The sequence below is a fragment of the Cygnus atratus genome, chromosome 6 (genome assembly GCF_013377495.2).
Source record: "Cygnus atratus isolate AKBS03 ecotype Queensland, Australia chromosome 6, CAtr_DNAZoo_HiC_assembly, whole genome shotgun sequence".
NCBI classification, from domain to species: Eukaryota; Metazoa; Chordata; class Aves; order Anseriformes; family Anatidae; genus Cygnus; species Cygnus atratus.
In genome coordinates this window covers 14,867,568-14,888,521 of record NC_066367.1, presented here as the reverse complement: position 1 = coordinate 14,888,521, position 20,954 = coordinate 14,867,568, and the positions used below count along the sequence as shown (strand labels likewise).

The window sequence follows — 20,954 nt, the reverse complement described above, 5'->3', positions numbered from 1 at the left end:
TTTTCAAGACCAAGGGTTAAATCAGTCACACAGAAAAATGCAACAAGAAAGCAACTGTTCAAAGAAGAGAAAAGGAAAGAAGAAAAGCCAAGGACAACAAAAGTCCAACAATTTCTAGAGATATGGTCTGAAGCTCTACTTAAACTGGTAGAATGTTAAGCTTTCCACAACTGGCACAAGGAGCAAACATGGAATAAATATCTAGAAAAAAGTGCTGAACAAGAACTAGGAGGAGCTCTAAGCTACAGGATATGATGAAAGAGCTGCAGAAACACAATTAAGTGTAAATAGATCTGAGAAAAAGAAAACAGCTGAGAAGATGAAGAGTTGAGTTTGTTTCCTGTGTGAAATAATTCGTGCTATGTGCATTTATATCTGAGGAGAATCTTGTAATGGTGGAATTTCTCAACATCACAGACTGAGGCAAGTCTAACAAAAGCACATGAAACTTCTCTGCTTAGCTTCTCTCAGAAGTAAAAAGCTGGGCACAAACATCCTAATTATTACATCGAACTCTAGCCTTCATTTCTCAATTTTATCTGAGATTTAACTGAAAACTAGGACAAAAAGTCAGCCACTCCTGAGCATGGCTTCTTATGTCCCCCACACAGCTGTGCTCTTCACAGAGGTAAGCTGAAAACAACATGCTCAGGAACTGATTTAGAATAGTTAAACCTATGCACAGGAGCTTTTTCTGTTTTATCCAAATATGGCAGTAATGGACAAGTAGAATCAGCAGGATCTTTTAAAGTAGAAAAAAAAATAAGAAATCTTTTCCTCCCCGTGTTTTCTTCTGAAAGCCTTTGAGCACTGAGGATCACATGAACACTGAGAGGTGCCTGGAGAACGATTGGTTTGAACATTTTCACATTCTCGTTCTCCCACAGCCACTGAAAAAGAAGGTCTCTGAGAGGCTTAAAAGTAGCAGGCAACATTGTTTGATTTTTCCATGCACTGATCTGACAAGAAGAGATTAGAAATTTCAAGCATCTGCTCCTGACCCTGACACAAAAAGACATAAAGCTACAAGAAAGACCTTGTTAAAAAAAAAAAAAATCTTGCTTGGAGTAGGAGTAAACATTACATAAAATGAGTATTGACAGCCTGTAAGTTCACGTATGAAGTGCCCCAAGCCTTTATTGTATTTCAGTTCTGTTGTTGGTTTGTTTGTTTGTCTCTGATTATCAGTATTCTGTATTTCACCACATTGGTCAGATTTTGCCTCCTGGAAAGAAGCACCACCCAGCAGCTACACCAGCAGTGTGCAACCTAAAAAGCAGAGAGACTAACTCCTGGAAACTTCTAAAATATTTTTAGCTGCTGTACTCTAAGTAATAATAATAAGTGCTTATAAGCATAAAACTCATACAGGAGCTTAATGACCTTGCTTTTTCGTTTGCAAGGATTTTTTTTCCTTTTTTTTTTTCCCCTACTTTTTCCCTGGGATATTCTGCACTAACAATACCTATCTGAAAGGTGCAGTTTTCACACTTTGTCAGAATGTGCACTGCCTATTTACTGATTTATTTGCCTGGAGCTATTGATATGTCTGTTACACTTCAAGAAACAGGTTTGGTATGAACAGGCTCAGAGAAAGGCTTAATGTAACCCAGTGTTTGTACCAGTGTTTTTGGATACGTCCTCTGTTTTGTGCATGTGACCTGTATGTGAATCCCTAGGAATTTCAAACCTCTGCATATGGAATTTTTCAGTTTTAGATTTACTTTATAAGTGTCTTGAGAAAATGTATATCCCAATCACTTCTGTTCTAAGGAGTGCCTAAGTACAGTTAGATTAATTTCAACCCTTAAAATGAAGAAAGTGTTGAGTGTCCATGAAGTACTGTAACTTCATGCATATAATCTGTGTCACAGATAATTCAAACCTCTTTAAAAATATGGATACTTGCAAACATGCATTCTGATAACCTGTACGAGAGCACAGCCAGAGCCAGAGGGAGTATTTAAGGTGAGAGAAGTGCTGTTAAATACTGTTTCTTTTTACATACACATATAAATTGTGCTGCTGCCAAATCCCAGGAGTGGGTGTTGGGGGTGTCTTTGTTTTTCTTTTATAGATAGCTCATATATGCACAAAAAAAAAAAAAAAAACCTATATCTATACAAACATGGCATGGCATGCTTTAACAAGTTATCCTCTGAAATGTTTAGGATTAGACAGAAAACAAAGGATTGAAACTCAAAGGCTTGTGTTACTGGAGACTTAAATTCACTTCTACCACACACACCTACGAAGAGAAGCACGTGCACAAGAGGAACCTACACATGAAAATGTTCCATGGAAAAAGCTTAAAGACTACCTGTGTTACTGTCTTTACCTTTGTATATTTTTGCATGTTCCAAGAACACCAAGTATCAACCAATCGCATTCCATACAAGTACACAGCAGAAAGTGCATCAGGAAAGATGTGAAAAGAACTGTGCATCAAAACCATTTAAAAAACTTAAATATCTGCTAGGCTGTCCAGAAGACTACTGAGACAAATATTTGAGTATTATCAAATACTGAAATTTAATTCCAAATATTAATGACTATGGACTATGAAAAAATGCATTTAATTTCAATATAAAATAAAAAATAAAAAATTACATTTTTTATTTGGTAAAAGCTATATCAAATACAGTCCCTAGCACCTCACTGCCCAGTCAGTCACAGAGTTCCCAGTCAGCATTAGCACATGAAATATTTTCAGGTATATATGTGGCATATTTTGATGTTAGTTTAGTTTGCAATTTTTGTCTATACAATCAATTTCATGCCATAGTTTTTATTATTCCTTTGTACTTTTCTGCTATTTATTATGAGTCTAATGTTATTGCATTTCAGAAAACTGACAGAAAAAAAAATGAATAAAAATATTAGGTTTTAAAAGGTGTTTTACCTTTCAAAAACAGTGGATTAGTTTCTCTCCAGCCACTCAGATACATTTTTGGTAGATTAAGTACACAGTGCCCCTGTCTCAAATGATTAATCTTACCTTCTTACATTTTGTTAAATAAAAGAATTCCATTTAATTTCTTTCTCCACACTTTTTGAAGGTCAATTGATGCTGGTGAATGTAACTGATGCTGGTTTATTTAACGTCACATATCTAACTGCTCTAAAGCATTCTAAATTTCACCTTCAAACATCAATATGTGAAAAAGTATCACTCAGATTTACCAGATTTTCAAGAAAAAAATATCACTATTAGTAAGAGGAATTTTCACCCACATCGAAACATATCAGAACAGTTAGTTATGGAAAAAAAGTAGTTATTTATTCTATTTTATCAGCCAAAAGCATAGTTATATAAGAATCAGCAATAAGGAGATAATAACTTTGTGATACATGAAGACAGCATGCTTATCATGACATTTACGCCTACTTGGATGTTCATCTGGGAAAGTCATATTGACAGCTTAGAACTTGAAGCAATCATTGTTCCCAGACACATACAATTAATAGCTAGACAGTAATGAGATGCTAGTCTATGTGAGTATGCAGAGGGTGGAAGGTTGTGATGTACACACCTATATCCATTATAAAAACTTCTTATTGTAAAGACTGTGTTTATTAGCTTAAACTGTAATAAAATATCCATTCTGTGAACCCTATGTATATCTAGTTTTCAAATCTGGCCACTGTCCAAAATCTTTCTTTTTGTAGGATGGGAGGGAAGAGGAGAGAATTTGTTCCCCCAGTGTGTTGTCATTTTTAACTACAGACCACTCCCATGTCTTTGCAAGGTGGACTTGGCCAAGTCCCATTGCAATAAATCACCTGAACAAGTCAATAACATTTCTCTGGAACTCTTACTGATTGTGTAAAATATCAGAAAAGTAAAAGATGCACAAACTTCACAACGTTGTAACAGCTTACAGTCGCATAAGAGCCCTATGGAATTTAGCATTTTTTATGGAATAAGAATTTTAAAATTTTAATCAGTTTTACCGGAGACTACGAGTTTTAGAGGCCATAGAAGTCAGTACACAGAAACAAAGTCTCATACAGACATACTGGGGGAAACACAGAATAATCAGAAAGTGCAGAGGAAAGCAGGAGCAGAGATGAGGAAAATTCAACATAACTTGCTAGTCAGGTGATTTGGTTAGTTGGTTTTCTACCTTCGACATTGAAGAAAAAATAATAAGTTGGAAGCCTACTTAAAATGAAAAGCCAGCAAAGAAATCAACCCTGACATTGCAGATGATGGAATTATCAACAGTGTATACCCCTCGGCTATAAACCTTGCTAAACATCAATTCTGATCCATCATTCGGTACACGTTATATCATCCAGAATCAACAGTAGTCACAGAGACACAGAAATGTGTCCCATGGTAGTAACATGAACGTGTGCAACTTCTGCTGCTGCTTGCTTTCTTTCTTTCTTTTTTTCTTTCTTTCTTTCTTATCTAAAGCAAAATATTGGGCCTATACACAAATCCTGGTATTTGGCGTTAAGATATATATCTCATATTTCCAATATATATTTTACTTGATCCATTTTTTGTCTTAACTATTCTTTTTAAATAACTTGTAATACTTCCTGCATAATACAGCAATGAGCCATCCACCCAGTAAGTGTACATTTCCTAAAACCCCATTTACATAAGCTTATCTGAAGTGTATTGCTTCACTTACCAGATTTTATTGTAGAAGTACCTCAGCACCACCAATCATTCAAATCTCTTTCTCTGAGACATGAAGGGTTAAAAGAAACTCTCTTGCTAGCAAAACACAGTGACACGACCAAAACTAAATCAACTGAAACTGAAAATTAAGCCTTTATTCTCGGTCAGGTACTAGTTCTCTCTCTTGCTCTCAGAACAGGTATTTATTTGTTTAAAAGTCCAAGAAACATTAAAGTTTTTGTGTTACTGGAGCTCACAGAACTACTTGAAATGTTTGAGAAGTTGTTTGATTGCCATGTCTACAGACAGAATAAGCAATACGGTCATAACGAACTACTACAGACAGAAAATACTACATTCACAAGAATATGGAACAATGTCCTAGTTTATACCAAGTTACTGCAACTAAGTGTGAGTTTAGGACTTTGCAACCTAATCATTCTGTAATAAGTAGGACAAAGATAATGATCAGCGTTTTTAAGAGGAGGGTGATTTGAGCGGTATGTTGTTTAGAAGCTGACTGATCCAAAATGACTAGCACCTGCACAGTGGGAAAAGCTAGCCTTTAGGTTTAAGCTAAGTGTGAAATACCTTATCATCAAGAGGAGACTTGTCTGTCACAATACTTCTAATGCTAATGAATGAATTCTGAGAGAGAGTCTATTGGTATCTTTTGGTCTGTTTTGCCAGAACTAACCCTTTTAGTGAGGAGTAAAGAGCGCTTGCAGTCATGTCAGGATTTCATGTTGTACTTAAGTGACCAAACATAGAAAGAATGTAACACTCATCTTGCAGGAAAAATGGAGGGGGAGGACAGCCTGCTCCAGAAATATTACTATCATCTACCTTTAAGATTGTTTTTCCAAACATTAATAGGAAGAGAATCAAGTAACACATTTAGAAACAAAAACAAGTGCATAACCTTGAAAGGAAGTGAGGGATTTTGTGAAAGGAAAAAACCACTCTTCTCTGCTGCTTTCTCTTTGTGAGTCATATTCTGGGCGTGGTACCAGCACGTCTTGTTGTCCTATTTCTATGGAAAAAATCCTTGAGCGAGTTCAATCTTGATTAAGTTAGCATGGTGCCAAGCGAATGTAAAACCCCGAATCTTTGATTCAGCGTGTTCTATTGTTGCAGTTGCACTGAGGGAGGGAGGCGATCGTATGTTGCTGTTAGCAGAGCTCCAACACTGGCAGCACAGTTAGTGGCACTGGGGATAACATTTCTTTTCCTTTTGTCAGCTTCAGTGAAGGGAAATCTTTTCAACACAAAATAGGGATTTTGTTCCTCAATATCCCAGTTTCAGCAGTGAGTTACTACTTCCAGCCCAGCTCTGACAGTCCATTCCTACTCCATGCCACAATCCCTTTAACTGTGCTAATAAACCAGAGCCTTGAAAGCATCTGGATTCCTTCAAACAATATAACTTGAAGGTAACTCTTCTTTCCAAAATAGGGTGGGGAGGTAAGAGAATCAAGCACAGGTTACTGTATCCATAGCAGTGGACTGAAGCTGACAGAGCTAAGCAACATAACCTCTGGTGTTAATAATTCTTCCCACAGCATAAATTTGATTTTTTTTTAGGCTTACCATATTTGTTAGGAAAGTTGTAATGTAAACAGAAAAATAAAGGTACCTTGGAGTACAATGAGCCCAAATGGAAGTGTTATAATTGAATAACCACATCACTATAATTGGCAATATATTGCTGCTCAGATAATGCCTTAATGAGTTTTCACTTTCATAATTCATTTACACAGATATGGCAATCTGGGTAGCTGCAATCACAAATGTAGGTGTCGGCACTTTCTAGATAATGAAATTAAAAATTAAAAATGGTAGCCTACATTTGCTCATTAACAGTCTACTTTTGGTACAGAGATAGTTTACTGAGCAAAACATCTCATTTAAATATGTAACTGCTGAGTTTAATTCTTTACACCTGAAGGCATGGCAGCTTCTAGACTCAATGTTAGGAATGGCTTTCAGTGTTAATTAGGAAGAGAAGCATAGGGAAACTGAAATATTTGTGATGGGAAGAGAGACATTTTGTAACAGGATAATAACGTAAAAGACAAGAGCTCTTTCAATGGGGAAGGCTGGATTTAATCATGAAATGAAGCAACAAAGGCTTTTGTGCTTCTGACACTTTCCTCTGAGGCAACTCAGCAGGGAAAAAACAAAACTAACTTTTATTTGTTAGACACTTTAAGCAGCGCTGAGCGTGTACAGTGAGAAGCCTTCAGCTACCTACAAAAATTTAAGTGCAACATTTAAGGCTTCATAGCCTAATGTAGTATAGGCTTCTATTATATCAAACACTGTACAATATTGTGCATATCATGCTAGTTGCATGCTACATTAGAAGGGATTGTAATGTAGCTATTTGGTTTAAGCGGGGTATACAGATAAACTGTCCCTTCCCATCTGTGTCTCCCTTCCTTTCTGTTCCCATTCTTCTAATGACAACAGAGAAATCACTAAATTAAGATTTTGAAATGAGGCACCCTAGCACTAGAACAGAGCTGGAAAGCACAGTGCAGAAGGTATCCAGATGTATGATTGCAGTGGTCTGAAGTTCTCATTTCTACCATTTGCTTTGTTATCAACTGCCTGGATGATGCTCTGCAACTGACTTTTTTTTCTTCCAGTGTCTAATTCCCATCAACTGCACAGTGAAAGTTTCACAGTTGCTTTAAAGATGATGAGATCTACTCATGGTGATCACAATACAACTTACAATCTGCTGATTTTATTGTTAAAAATAATTTTTGTGACAAGCTGGGATGCAATCAAGTGCATGGGAACACAGGGGCCCACCTTTACTGTCTGTCAAAAACAAAGCTCATTAGCAAGACTGGCAAAAACCCAAAATCATGGCAATAAATAGCAAATTCGTTGCAGCCTGCTTCTATGTTATTCCTTCTAGCTCCAGCCAAGTGATAGACAAAGGGAGGTAAACATGCTTCTTTCCTTTTGGGAAGAAAAAAAAGAGAAAAGGAAAAAAAAAAAAAAAAAGAGGAAAAAAAAGCAGCCTCAGGAAATCCTTCTTTTCCTATCAGGTAGCATGTTCACTCAGCAATGCAAGAGAAGAATCACTTGCAGTAACAGCTAACTGAAAAATTACAACATACTTGACATAGCCCAGTGTTCAGAAAAAAGAGTGACCAATAAACCTTAGCCAAATTCTACTGCATCCATGAAATACTGCAATCTTTTGTCACAATCAAGTAAATCTGTTTTGAACTCTCATTTATTGTGATGTAATTCAATAGCCTCCAGTTAAACTGGTGTAAGTGAGACCAGAACCAGGTTAATTTTATTAAATTATGGGTTTGATGGAACAATCACAGGCTGAAGTTCTGTGGTCTACGGGCATACCATCAACTGTATCATGATAAATAGGCCTCAAAAACTACTATATTTCTTTTTCCTCATTCAAAAACCCCAAACCTCTTTCATTCTGTCCATTTCAACAGAAGCTGTAGTCCAACACCACGCTTTCACAGATGGAATGAATTGACTGTTGTAGCTTGACAATTTCTTACATCTCTGATCTGCAGTCTCACAAAGCTACAAGATTTTCTGATCTTTCAGATTGAATCATGAATTCACAGTACAACCAGAAACTGTAGTGCCTTTAAATATTATTATATCTTAATGGATTGGATAAAAGATGACTGAGGTAGTAAGTAGAATCCAAAACTGGGCCACAAAGCACTTTTTTCTGAGATACAGAATTGCATTATGCAGCAGCCTCCTTGTGAGAATCATCAAATAATTTTCATCAGTGAAGCATCATATGGAGATTTTTGCACTCATGCCCATGAAGAAAGCTGGAATTGGTCCCGTGCATGTGGTAGCCTGCCAATTTCAGTAAGGCATGGGTGCCAGCTAAAGACAGATTTAATATAGCCTGTACAATGTAGAAAAATTTCAGTTCCACGCCAAGAGGATCATCATAATGTTAATCATTGTCAAATGATAAGAATGCACTTCACTGTGAGAAATCACATCTGTTGTCACTTGTGAGGCTTTACGCTGTTGTTACAGAGATTTAAACAGTATCCTTCTGAGGCCACTTCATTGCAGAGTCACAGTATGTAAAGATGCTATACTGTTTTTCATTACTTGGAATGAAAAAACATAGTAAATCTCTAAACTTCTATGAATTTTACTTTTCCTCAAGATCCTTCCCCTTGAAACCTTCCTCTACTGAAGCTGAAGTCTTAAGGTTTTATTCTATTCCCTTGCTCATTCAAACTAAGAATGAACTTGACATTACATTTAACTTTTTAAGTAAAGATAAAGGTTGAAAAGTATTTAAAAATCAAGTTCTATTAATAATCATGTGTCCCTAAATAGTAACATGATTCAAGGACTCTGCAACTTCTGAGTCCTCCTCTCCCAGAGCAATGAGATGATCTTAATATTGAACTGATGTTGAAAATGTTCTAAGCTTTCAAACTAAAAGGTCTTCAGTAAAACTCGTAGGAAATCACACATTTTCACTAACTCATTATACAGTCTTTACATTTTGCTTTCATTTCAGTGTGAACACAAGGATATTTTAAAGCTACACAAAACAGCGTTCTGGTTATAGCCTTTCATCACATAGAAAAGATGATCAGCACAGTGCTAGGTGGCTAAATAGGACCTCATAAATAAGATGAGATTGACTGTCTCCCATATCCAGAATGAATCTGGCCAAAACTGAGTATAACTCAGGGGAGAAATAGGTGACAGAGATGACTCAATATGGCATATGCTCACCTGAGACACCTAATTTTTTCCAGAAAGTGATAACATGAATAAATCAGGGCATTTTTGTTACTGTAGAATTCAATTAGTCTACAGCAGATCTGGCATAGTAGTTTAATAGATATTCAAGCTTCCAATGAAAAAGCAGAAATACGATTAGAAAGCCAAATCAAAGCCAAGATTTTCCATATGAATTCTAATACCATGTTTATTTTATACATCAGGACATGCATTGTCATACTTCCATTAAATTTATACACAAATTAGTCTTCTAAAGGTCTGTAAGTTTTTGAGCACAGACTTTGGTTTAAGGCTATAACAGTGATAGGAACAACTCGGAAAGTTTGGATTCAGCTATAAACTGTCATAATCTTCGGGGATGCTCATATCCTGTGTTTACCCCATATCCAGCTCTAAAACAGACAACCAGCTGTTGTATGTTCACTTTTAAACTTTCTTTTTCCCTGTCTGCTATGCAGACAAACCATTTTTATCTTAGCTAAAATTCAGTTTCACACAGCATATGTACCACATTCAATCCATGGCAGGGGTATATGGGCATGTTCTTGGAATACTGAAGAATAAAATACACTAGAGGTGAAAGCAAGGGATAAGTTTTGGTATGTTAAAGCAGAATTAGAAATCATAAGGCCTAGGCCGTAAGTCTTCTCTGATCTTCTGTTTCAACAGGACAGAAATTTATTACCAATCTTTCATTTCTTCCCCAATAAAATTTAACTGTGGAAAACCGCTAAGTATTCATCATACTTTTTTAATTACAAGGCCAGGAAACCAATTATGTAGGTTTGGAAGTGGGTCGAACCAAGATGTTTTAACACTTTAATTCCTAGTTACTTCTGCACATTACATACTTAAATGTTTATGGATGGGTAGGGTGTTCTAGGAATCAAGAGGAGAAGGGATCCCTGATGACTAACTTGCGCAAGACAGACAGTGTCTAACCAAACTATTCAAGAGAAAAACTAAAAATAGAACTAAATTCTTTCTTGGAGGCAAAGCTTCCTCACAGTTATCGCTAAACTATTTAAATGTATATGTTATTAACATTCTTCATTTTGACATGTGCTTGACAAATATTTTTAAATATTTCCAGAGAAACAAACAATATTGAATCAATCTGCTCAGAACTTCAAAGTCAAAAGGCCCAAATAAATGAGTGGTTTTACCTATGACATTTTAAGTTAAGCACATAATACTTCTGACTAAACTCACATAAACCAGAAAGTATCCAGAAGAGACAAACTTATTTCAAATAGTATAAATCATTTTCGCTCTTCTTACATATGCTCTCACCACGTTAAGTAATACTTCCTATCATTTAATGATTGCACTTTTGCTCTCAAAGATACATGTACTATTTCTTTCAAGAAATCAAAACAGTTATACAGTTTGGAGAAGGCTTCATGGTGGAAAAGGTAGGAAGAGCCCAGCACTTTCCAGTGCAATATAGTAATGTGGCACTGTTAAAATCATCAAATATATACACTATAAGGGGAGGTTAAGACACCTTTCTTCTCATTATTAACTCGAGCTTGTATCCAAGCTCAGCTTTACAGGATAAAACCTGTATTTGTCTGTAAAACACTCCTAAAGAACTATAGGTACACACACTCACACGCATCACAGGTAAATAAATTTGAAGTCTCGTTTTTGTCCCACTTATTTAAAATAAAGACCAATAACGCCAGTCAAGAGAAATATAACACTAAAATGGAGTTTCCTTGTCACAGCACTATTCAGCAGGGAAAAGGCTATGGTATCTCCATCTCACTGCCATTGGCTGTTATAGGACTATCCCATAAACCTGGTTTCTCTCTAAACTACCTGACGTTATGATTAGTGAAGGTGTCTTAGTAGCCATGAGACATATGTCATAAAACAAGACACTGAAAATAACTAGGTGGTGGAGAAGATAATACAAACAACAACAAAGAAAATATTCAAAACAAATGGTAAAAAAAAAAAAGCACAAACACACATCACTGCAGGTAACCCAATGTTGATTCTTCAAATAAATTCTGCAGATGACACACCAAAAAGAAAAAGCCAACAATAGTAGTTCATTTAAATTTACCCAGGCAGAACAATAGTTCAGTACTGTATACGAACAAAAGAAAGAAGTAAATACTACCCGGTAGTCTGTTCCTTAGTGTCTTTCTGGCATAAATTACACTAACAGTGAGCCATTCAAACGCAAGTGCCTCCAAACACTATTTATCAGAGAAATTCACAACAATTAAATGTCAACATAATATTTATGGAGGCTACTTATTTTCCCGGGGGCGCCAAAAGTCTGGAGAAGGGTTGGGTCAAACAAACTGCAGCCAATGTCAAACAATAGATAATGGAGTGCAAGCACTTGCATAGACAAACATCTTCCTTTAGATCTCTCCCTGTTAAATAACGCTGCACCAAATAATATCTGCATTCTGCTTGGAAAGCTGCACTGCTGTAATTCAACAGTCTGTAAGGCTGAAAAGCTCATTAAATAAACAGCAACAAAAACATGCAAAAATGTTGAATGACTATGATTACAAATATTTATGCCATCATGCAGCAAGCATAAGATCAGGGAGGAATAGTTGAGCAAAAGCCCATTCCTTTCTCTGACTTCTTAAAGCAAACAAAACACCACCAACAACAAAAAAACACCACACCACTTCTTTGGAAGGATATTTGTAGAACTACTAGGTCTGGAAAAAGCAATGCTTTAATGTATGTCTCGCTCATCTTTCTGTTCTCCAGCAGACGATGCTTAAAGTTATACCAGCTTCTCTGAAAGGCCTAAAAATCTGATGTATTTGCTGAAATTGGCCAATAGAGAAGCACTCCGGCCCACTCCTCTGCCATACCTATGACTTAATTTTTGTAGTTAGATGTAAAATTTAGATTTTACAGAAGCTCTATTCTCTCCCATGCTTTTCAAGAAATATAAATGTTTTATTTTTCTTTGACAAGGAACAAGTAGCTTGAACTACTAAACCTTACCTCTGCATGCCTGCAGAAAGTCAGAATTGCTTTTTCTCAGGTACCTGTTGATATTTGTTGATTTGTAGAAGTTCTAAAGACTTTTCAGGAATGGCATTAATGTTGATACATTTACCTTTTGGAACACTTTTATTTTGTTGTTTTATGATTCTGACTCAGATGAGCATTACTTCTCTTACTCATTCTAAAGAGCCTATAATAAACCACATCACTGTCCACCTTCATCATGCAGACAATAAACAGCACAATATCAGCCGTGTCTGAGCATTCTGGTCAAGAAGAATAAAATATTTAATGAAGCAGTTTAATGTGGTTGTTTTTTTGTTGTTTGTTTGGTGACAGTGGTGGTGGTGGTTGGTGGTTGATTATTGGGGGGGTGGGGGGGGGCAAGGGGAGGGTTTTACAGGCATCCAAAACATTGCCAGTGGTGTCAAGGGACTTTATAAAGCACAGGTAAACAATAGGCTTAGGGGGTTTAGGTTATGGTTCTGTGACTGTTGGTTATAGGTTACCTAGCAGTACTTAACAGATCCAGTTGAGGTGCAAATACGTGATTACAATCGTACTGCATTCGCCAAAGTACACAGTATGGATGTTTATACTGGACTTCTTTCAGGTCAGCTTTCTGTTGGCTACAGGAGCACAGATGTTATCTGATGCACCATAAAGCTGGAGTGACGTGGGCAATACTTGATTTTCATAAAATATGCTACTACAAAGTTAAGCTTGCAAAATACTGGAACAAACTTGAACCCTCAGCACCAGTTCATATTGCATCAACACTTTCTGTCATGTTTTGATCTAATAGCAGGATCCTATACTAGGATTTACTGTGTCACAGAATCACAGACTTAAAACAAGAGCAATGTGAAACTACAGTTCTTTAGCTGGCAAACTGCACCAGCTCAAGCCTGGCTGAATCAGTTCACCTCATCACCAGCTATTCCTATAACCAGATAGCTTCCTCCATTGCAAGGGTGCTACTGAGTGTGGAAACACTCAAAGAATCCAACCAAGGAACTGATTCAAGTTAAAATTAATAGTAGGGATACTATGTATATATGTATATATATATATATATATATGTATATATGTATTACTGGGCTGTTTTTAACCCAGAAGTATTCCCAGCACAACATCAAAACTGGTCATACTAGCACAGCTAAGAAAGCTAGCGTGGAGGCAAGAGTTGGGAGGCAACAATGAATCAGAGGAGACAACCTAATCCATCATGGCTGCTGAAAAAGGTGACGTTTCTCAGGACCAAGTAGCTGACAAACTTGCACAGCTCACAGAAGACTGGTTTGGAAATTGCTTTTCTATGGGAATCCACAGGAATTAATGCAACAAATCATGTAACGGTATTTGACTCACCCATATGAAATGATATATGCTGGCAAACAGCCAGAATCACCCAGAGTTTTAAGATTAGTTCACATACTCATTTCAAATCATTATTCCTTGCATATATGTACTCAGAGAGTGTGTCTGATTAGAGCCTCAGACTATCCAGCAACCAGCCGAAGCCATAAGGGGTACTGAATGCATTTACTGGTTCTTTACAAGCAAGTCTAAGCAGTTTTCTAAAGGAGAAGAGAGGCGAGGGAGGCAGCTTGCTTGTTTAGTTTGCAACACTGCCTGCCTAATTGTTCAGCTTTACCGCCTGGGAAAGCTGAGTCACTTTGGTGTCAGCTGCAACTTTCTAATCTATGTACTCAATTCCTGTTCAGCTTCCCTCAGCCACATTGGAGCACAATTCGCTCTCTTGTTTTAGTTGTAACTGCTCAGTTTTCTTATCTCCTTTGTAAAACTAAAGGATTCATTTTCTATTAAGCTCTGACTGTCACTATATCTCTTCCCTGTGAAGCCATACCTTAAAAATTCTGTGACTCTGTACAGGGAAACAAAAACAAATCCAAACTTCCCAAATATCTGCTCCACCACTCTGCAGGTTGAGAGTCAAGCTTAGCCCATTTGGTTCTTGGTTGGTTGGTTATTTTGCTCCCTTCTGGGGGACTTTGAATGTTTCATTTATTTGAAGGAAAAAAAAAAAAAAAAAAAAAACCTTCCAGTTAGAAATGATGACACAGTAGCCCAGGAGGACTTGCTACCAAACAGTATACCTTTAACCTGGTTTTGCAGCCTTAGTTTTCTGACAGTCCCCAGTAAATGGTTGCAGAAATAACTGCAACTGTTTTGTTCTAGCCCTCCTCCACAGATAATATCAGGAGCAAACCAGACTGGATGGCAAAAGCAAAGAAAATGGAGCAATGCTAACGCTCAGTTCACTACTAAATGATTATTTTGACATCTTACAGGAAAACTTCTGTCAGATAATTTTGATAAACCTGAGGTTATGTTTCTCTTTCAGAAGTCAATGCCTATTTTTATTATAACGTCCACTGGTAACTATGTAATTTCAGTAATTAGGCATTTGAGTTTTCTCAACTCTATATAATTAGCGTTTTTGATCAAAAACTTTGAGAAGTGGGTAACAGTTTGGCAGCAAGCTTCAGTGTGTACTATCTAAACTGGAGAGTGAGGTTGTTGAAAAATGTTCATAAAAATTGTTCGGCCTGCAGGGCAAACACGGGCCCCTGCACAAGTAGTTGGCAGGAGTTCAAAATAAGAGGAAAGTAATTACTTGTGTAGCAGATGATATGTTATCTCCTTCTAGGCAAAGATCTGAATTGAACATGTATGAGTTAAATAGTCAGAGAAAGTATCTTCTAGGAAATCTTAGAAGTGTTTGATTTAGCGTAAGTAGAGGTAGAAGTCTAAGCTAAACAAAAATACAGAGGATAGAAATTTGAGACTTCATTTAATTGCAGCTTAGCAGTCAGCTTCATAAAATATTATCTTTAATTTCCTTTGCTGTGTTCTCAGATAAAGCACTTAATTGTAATTGGACACATGTGAGGGGTGTACGCACATGTACATTTGAAGGTCTGGAAATCATGAACTTCCCTGTTATATCATATAGAGACTGTGAGACTAGTAAAGACAGAGTTTTCCTGTTCTCAGTGATATCACAGGCAAATTATGGCTTGTGGACCATTCCTTCTATTTGCAATTACTTCTAATAGAGCTTTCTATAAGCACAGCAATTCACCTACCCACAGTAAATTAGAGGACTAGCATTTACACTAATCCATCAAAAGCACCACTAGGTGCTAGATATTTCAGCAAAAATTAATATGCATTGGGAAATTAGTTCTCTGCATCCTGTAAATGATAATGATGGAAATTCCATTCTAACAACAAAATATTATTGTTATACTAATATGACTGGATAAGAGAGTTTTTTAAATTACTAAGGCTAAGTAACTGAGTATGGCTAAAATAGTTATTGTAAAATGTAACATCTGTAATTTTATAAGTTTAATTAGATATATTTTTTTATGCTACAGAATTATTGTAAATTGACAATTGCAAATTACCTTGAGTACTCAGTCACAGGAACAGACTGTGGTTTGGGTATGAAAAGAAGCAGTTCACAACTTGTAAGGAACATTTCTTACTGTAATTATAGCACTAATGGGATCCATATCAATCACCGGTTAAATCATTACGTAATTTCTTCAATTTTCTGTTCAGATCATTTCTGAAGTCATCCTTGAAAAATAACAGCTTTTATTTTATTTAAATTCCATTTAGACATAGATCTCATTTGATTTTTTTGAAGAGCTTATGATTTTCCTATAAAGAAAAGTTTTCATGTTAGGAAAAAGTAAAGATAGGCAACATTACAAGTAAAAGCTACTTGAACAGTATATCCATCTGTTCCTAATGTAGTTACCTGTAAGTGACAATTTCTATGTCTTTTTTTTTTTTTTTTAGCATTTTTCCATCTCTAAGTCTAGCTCTTCTCTGATTCTTTAGTACTTACAAATTGATAAACCTTCATATCATAAAACTTTAGGTTTTGATAATGATGATCTTTTCAGTTAACTTTTTTTGTGAGTTTTCATAGCTTTCCCACTAGTTTCTCAGGGTCTGAATGAAGGAATGACTGAGTGAGGTTCCCTACCTAAAGTTACCCAAAAGTTCTGGTCTCTTTTAGACCTAACAGGCTGCTAATCTGTGATTCCATTTGACGCTTTTAAAAGCATCCTCACTTCTAACTCAGCAAGTGTGGAGGAAGGCATTTCTCTACTTTCTTTGACATCAAGTCAAGTTTCCCCAGGTCAGTGAGTTTTTGCCTCTACAAAATTTGTACACATGCAGTGATAGGGTCTTGTCACTGCAGCACTCCAGGATCAACAAACTAGGTCTAGGAGAGTCAGGCTCTTTTAGTGTCTAAAAACTCTCTGGGGTCTGTTTTGGGACATAGAGGAACAGAAAGGGAAGAAGGTAAGGAAAGAAGCTTATGCTTTTCCTCAGCTCCCTTTTGCCATCCAAGTTAGCACAAATTAGTTTTAGGCAATAGCAAATATTCTCTCACATATAGAGGCAATAGAACGTATTCTCTTTTTAAATCTTTTTTTAAATTCTCTTTTTAATTTCTCTTATCTATGAAAAGCAAGTTTTTTTCTCACAATTAAGTTAAAGTTCAAAAAAATGGTACTCGCTTCTAATATCAGGTTCAACAGTGGTGGAAACAAGCTAGTTGCAAAGAACATGCCTACTTGCAAAAAAAAAGGTATGGTATGGAGGAGTCTGCCTGTTCTGTGTGTGACATTGAGTGCAGTGGCAGACAGCCAAGGTATACTGTAAACAGACTATGCATCATTCCACAGAATAATGAGGAACACAGGGTTAAGTCAAGTCTATCTGCAGATTAAGAATACCAAAGACTGTAAAGCCAGTGAGCATACAGAGCTCTGCTTTAGATCTGGTCCTCTGAGCTGTGAAGCAAAATGTTTTAAAGAAGCTGCTTCTCTTTCAGATCTCATTACCGCTCTGTCAGCGCCCGAAGAGAAGCTTTCCTGGGCAGCAAATCTTCCAGTCCTGCTGACACCAGAATACAATTAATCTGGAGACTTAGTTTCTGCCTAAAGTAAGGTCCTATCTGAAAGATAATGAAAGGCTAAGGGAGAAGTACACTCAGTACCATTAAATGGTCTGAGAAGGATCCACCTGGCCAGGTTGTGAGGAGATAGGAGATTCCTTCTGGAGAGGAATGTGTACTACACTGCCCTGAGGCTCGCAGCATAAATTCCAGCTGTGGTTTGCATGGCTTTTCCTTCCACTCTTCTGCATAACAGAGAATTATTAAAACCACACTATTATATGACTTATTTAGCTGTCACTTGTTATTTGTTTTTGCTTTCTCCCTGAGGTACAAAACAGAGGAAGCTTGCAGTCTGCCTATGGAAAATGTCTGAATTCAAAGACCAGATGCTCAAGACAGAAATGTACACGCCTCCTTTTTGTAAGTCCTGTTTCAGTGACCTTGTTTTATACATTCAGACATCAATAAACTCAGTACCAACTCTAAGGATCAAATTATTAATTTCAAAATAATCTCTTCTCTGCCAAAGAAACCCCTTGTTTGCAGCGCTGCTGCAGTTTCAACAAAGATAATAGAGTTGGATTTTGACTTGCAATGCAGAAAGCAGAGCTCGGCTGTAAGGCCACATGGACAAGGTGGAAGCTGGATGTAGCTTTCATGTTATTCATAACATCCAAGTCTTTGGACTTGCACACAGCACACAGCAAACGAATAAAATAGAAACTGTGTAGAAAGGCCCTTCCATCCAAGCTCATTCACAGTGCCCCGGTTTTCTTATAAGGTATTCAAATAATGATTTCTCATTCATTGTTAATCATATTCAATTCAACTATCTCAAAGAACAAACTACATTTACAAAAAAAAAAAAAAGACAAAGTTAAATGTATATGGAACTCTGAACTCTGCAGCCAAATCCAAAGCTAAATGTCTACTATGAGAAGTCAAAATACTAACAGAAAATAAAAGCTCATTTTAAGTAAGGAGCTACTGTGCAGCTTTTAAAAACTTTGCAGATAGTTACCTAAATGAAATCTAATGTTTTTTCAGAAGTAATGACCTGCCTGTAAGAAGACAATCGGTACTCTCAACTAGTGAAGCACAGTAAAATCGTTTTGAAATCATATGTATACATTGGTGAAAACTCTGCAGGCCTGTGGAATGTATCAGCAAGAACAGATTCAGCTCCATAATTCACACTGCATCTTGCCTACAATGTAGTTATATTACTATAAGGGTGTAATTTGGCTTCACACTAACAATTCCCTCCCTGAGATGAAACAATTATCCTGACTGACAATAATTCATAAGGCAATTCTTCCCAAATGACATTGTCTGTGGCAGTCCTGCTTATCTGTCCATCTTTCCTCCCACATACAAATACAGTTTGATATGTCTGCACCAGCAAAATTAATCCTTTTTCTTAATGACTGATGTTTATACTACAAAATGAGTACAGAGATCTGCTCTGAGAAATTCAACTCTTTGAACTTTTCCATACAATATTCAGAATAATGACTGGTCAGTGATTTCCTGTTCACTGGTGACTGACTGAAATGAAATCATTGGGAAGTCTGAGAAATGGTCAGCTGAGACCTTATCCAATAACATAACCTGTTTCTTTTAAATACTAGTATTTTAGCGCTATCTTTTCTTGTAGTCATGACAGTCAAGAAGATGTCACCAAACTAAGAAAGACAGTTTTCAAACACTTGAACTCCATTTGATTTTGATACACACAAATTCCAACCATTGTTTTAATGACTCCTAAAGAAACCTGAACCTCATTTCCTGGAGCTGTTGTACTCAGTGTCTGTAATGTTTAGTATTTACATTTGTTTGTTTAATGGAACAATTCTGAAAGAAAGCATTTCAAACCAAGAAAACTATTACTCTGGCATTAATAGAGAATTTACAAAATGAACAAAAGCAGCAGATTAAACCCTACATAAATGAAAGTCTGCACAAATTGGTGGAGCTCTCTGGTAATGGAAAGTCAGAGGCAAGATATGTGGCATCAGGAAGTGAGCAAAATATTTGCTCCATTGGGTACACTTATAGGTTTCTAGGGACAACATGGTTCCCAAAATGCATAATCTAAAACAGAGTGATGATAGTATTTAGAGCAAATATTCAAAAGGATATCACAGAAAAGTTGTGATAAATCTGTGACCACAACTGAAAAGTGACTTTCCACAGAAGCAAACAAACTTTCTCATGAAAGAAAGCAAATGGCAAAGACTCCCTTTCCCACAGCCAGCTTGAATCTCTACCCAATGCACAGCGGAAACAGGCAGAGCCATAGCCAGTGCCTCCAACACTCATAGCACTCAAAAGTGACCCATAGGTTTCAATCAAACATGCTCCTTCAACAGCTGAAGGACTATATAGAAACTGTGGCATACCTTTAGAAACGTTATTTCAAATCTTTCCAGGTAAAATAAGTGCAATTTCCTCGCTTCCAAAGCAAGAAACATAACATGTCCATTCATTTGTAATGTCCTGACATCAGCTTTCAGAGTGAAAACCAGGCAAATACTTCAAATGAAGCACTGAAGTTTAATGTGTTTAGAACACTAGTTTGATGGACTTTCTCTCTGACAAGTTGCAGACATTTGTTTACTGATCGCTTGCACCAAAAGTCCCAAAAGTCTACACTGAAATTTGCATTTGAGCAGAGTGAATTACACAGTGCAGGTGCATGGTGGTCCCTTAAAGTAGTCCTTTAATCATCTTTCAGTATTGCTAAGTACAAAAATAATTGACAAGAGGAAAAAAAAAAAAAAAGGCAGGGACATAGCAGCCTCCTAATAGCTAAGCATCTTTAAGCATCTTTTAACATAGGCTTCTTTACCTGCAGTCTCAAAAGACAAAGTACTGATACTTCCTATGGAACAGCAATAACATATATTTACCTACATACACTGACAGGAATGATGGAACAGCTCCAGTAATGCTGATTCTGAAGCTAACATTTACAAAATCACATCAGAGCTAAGGGAGTGATAACATAAAAGGACTTACCTGCATTTCAATTTGGATAACCACTCTCACTAGTCATACGTCTTTTAAATTAGGTGATTGAACCTTACACAGGATCCAACATTAATCTAACTACCATCATATAAGAGAGTGAGGTACTGTATTATGAAAGCAAATACTATTCACAGCTTACAGATAACTCTCCCATTTGCTAATTAGTCATTTTAACAAACAGATGAAAACGGTCTTTCCCGGGGAACAAAACAAAAGCCAAGGACAGAAGCTACTCACATTCCTTTGAGCCGTTGCCACATTTTCTCTGCATGTCCTCCTATTTGATACTTTACGGAGGTGCTTTCCAGTTCCCGAGTTGTTTCCGTCGCTCGAGCCCCCATCGTTATTGTCCTACAGCGATACAGTTACAGTCAGGCTCAGCAGCAAGTAAAAGCATTCCTTAGTCCACTACAAATGTCAGAAGATCCACGCACGTTAGACAGTAGCAGCTTTCACATCAAAACACATCAGAATTACAACAGCTGAGGGATGATCCTGCCTGAATTGCTATTCACTTGGATAGACAAATCCACTCTTCCCCCCCACACAAGCACAGAGCAG

General features: G+C 36.8%; 1 protein-coding gene across 1 annotated transcript in view; it reads right to left on the bottom strand.

The window, feature by feature from the left end:
* Positions 1-20,734, bottom strand: part of PDE1A (phosphodiesterase 1A) — a 153,847-nt gene extending 133,113 nt beyond the window's left edge. Inside the window, exon 1 of the mRNA XM_050711700.1 lies at positions 20,631-20,734. Coding sequence (XP_050567657.1) covers positions 20,631-20,734 — 104 coding nt within the window. The remainder of the gene's footprint in view (positions 1-20,630) is intronic.
* Positions 20,735-20,954: the final 220 nt, after the last annotated feature.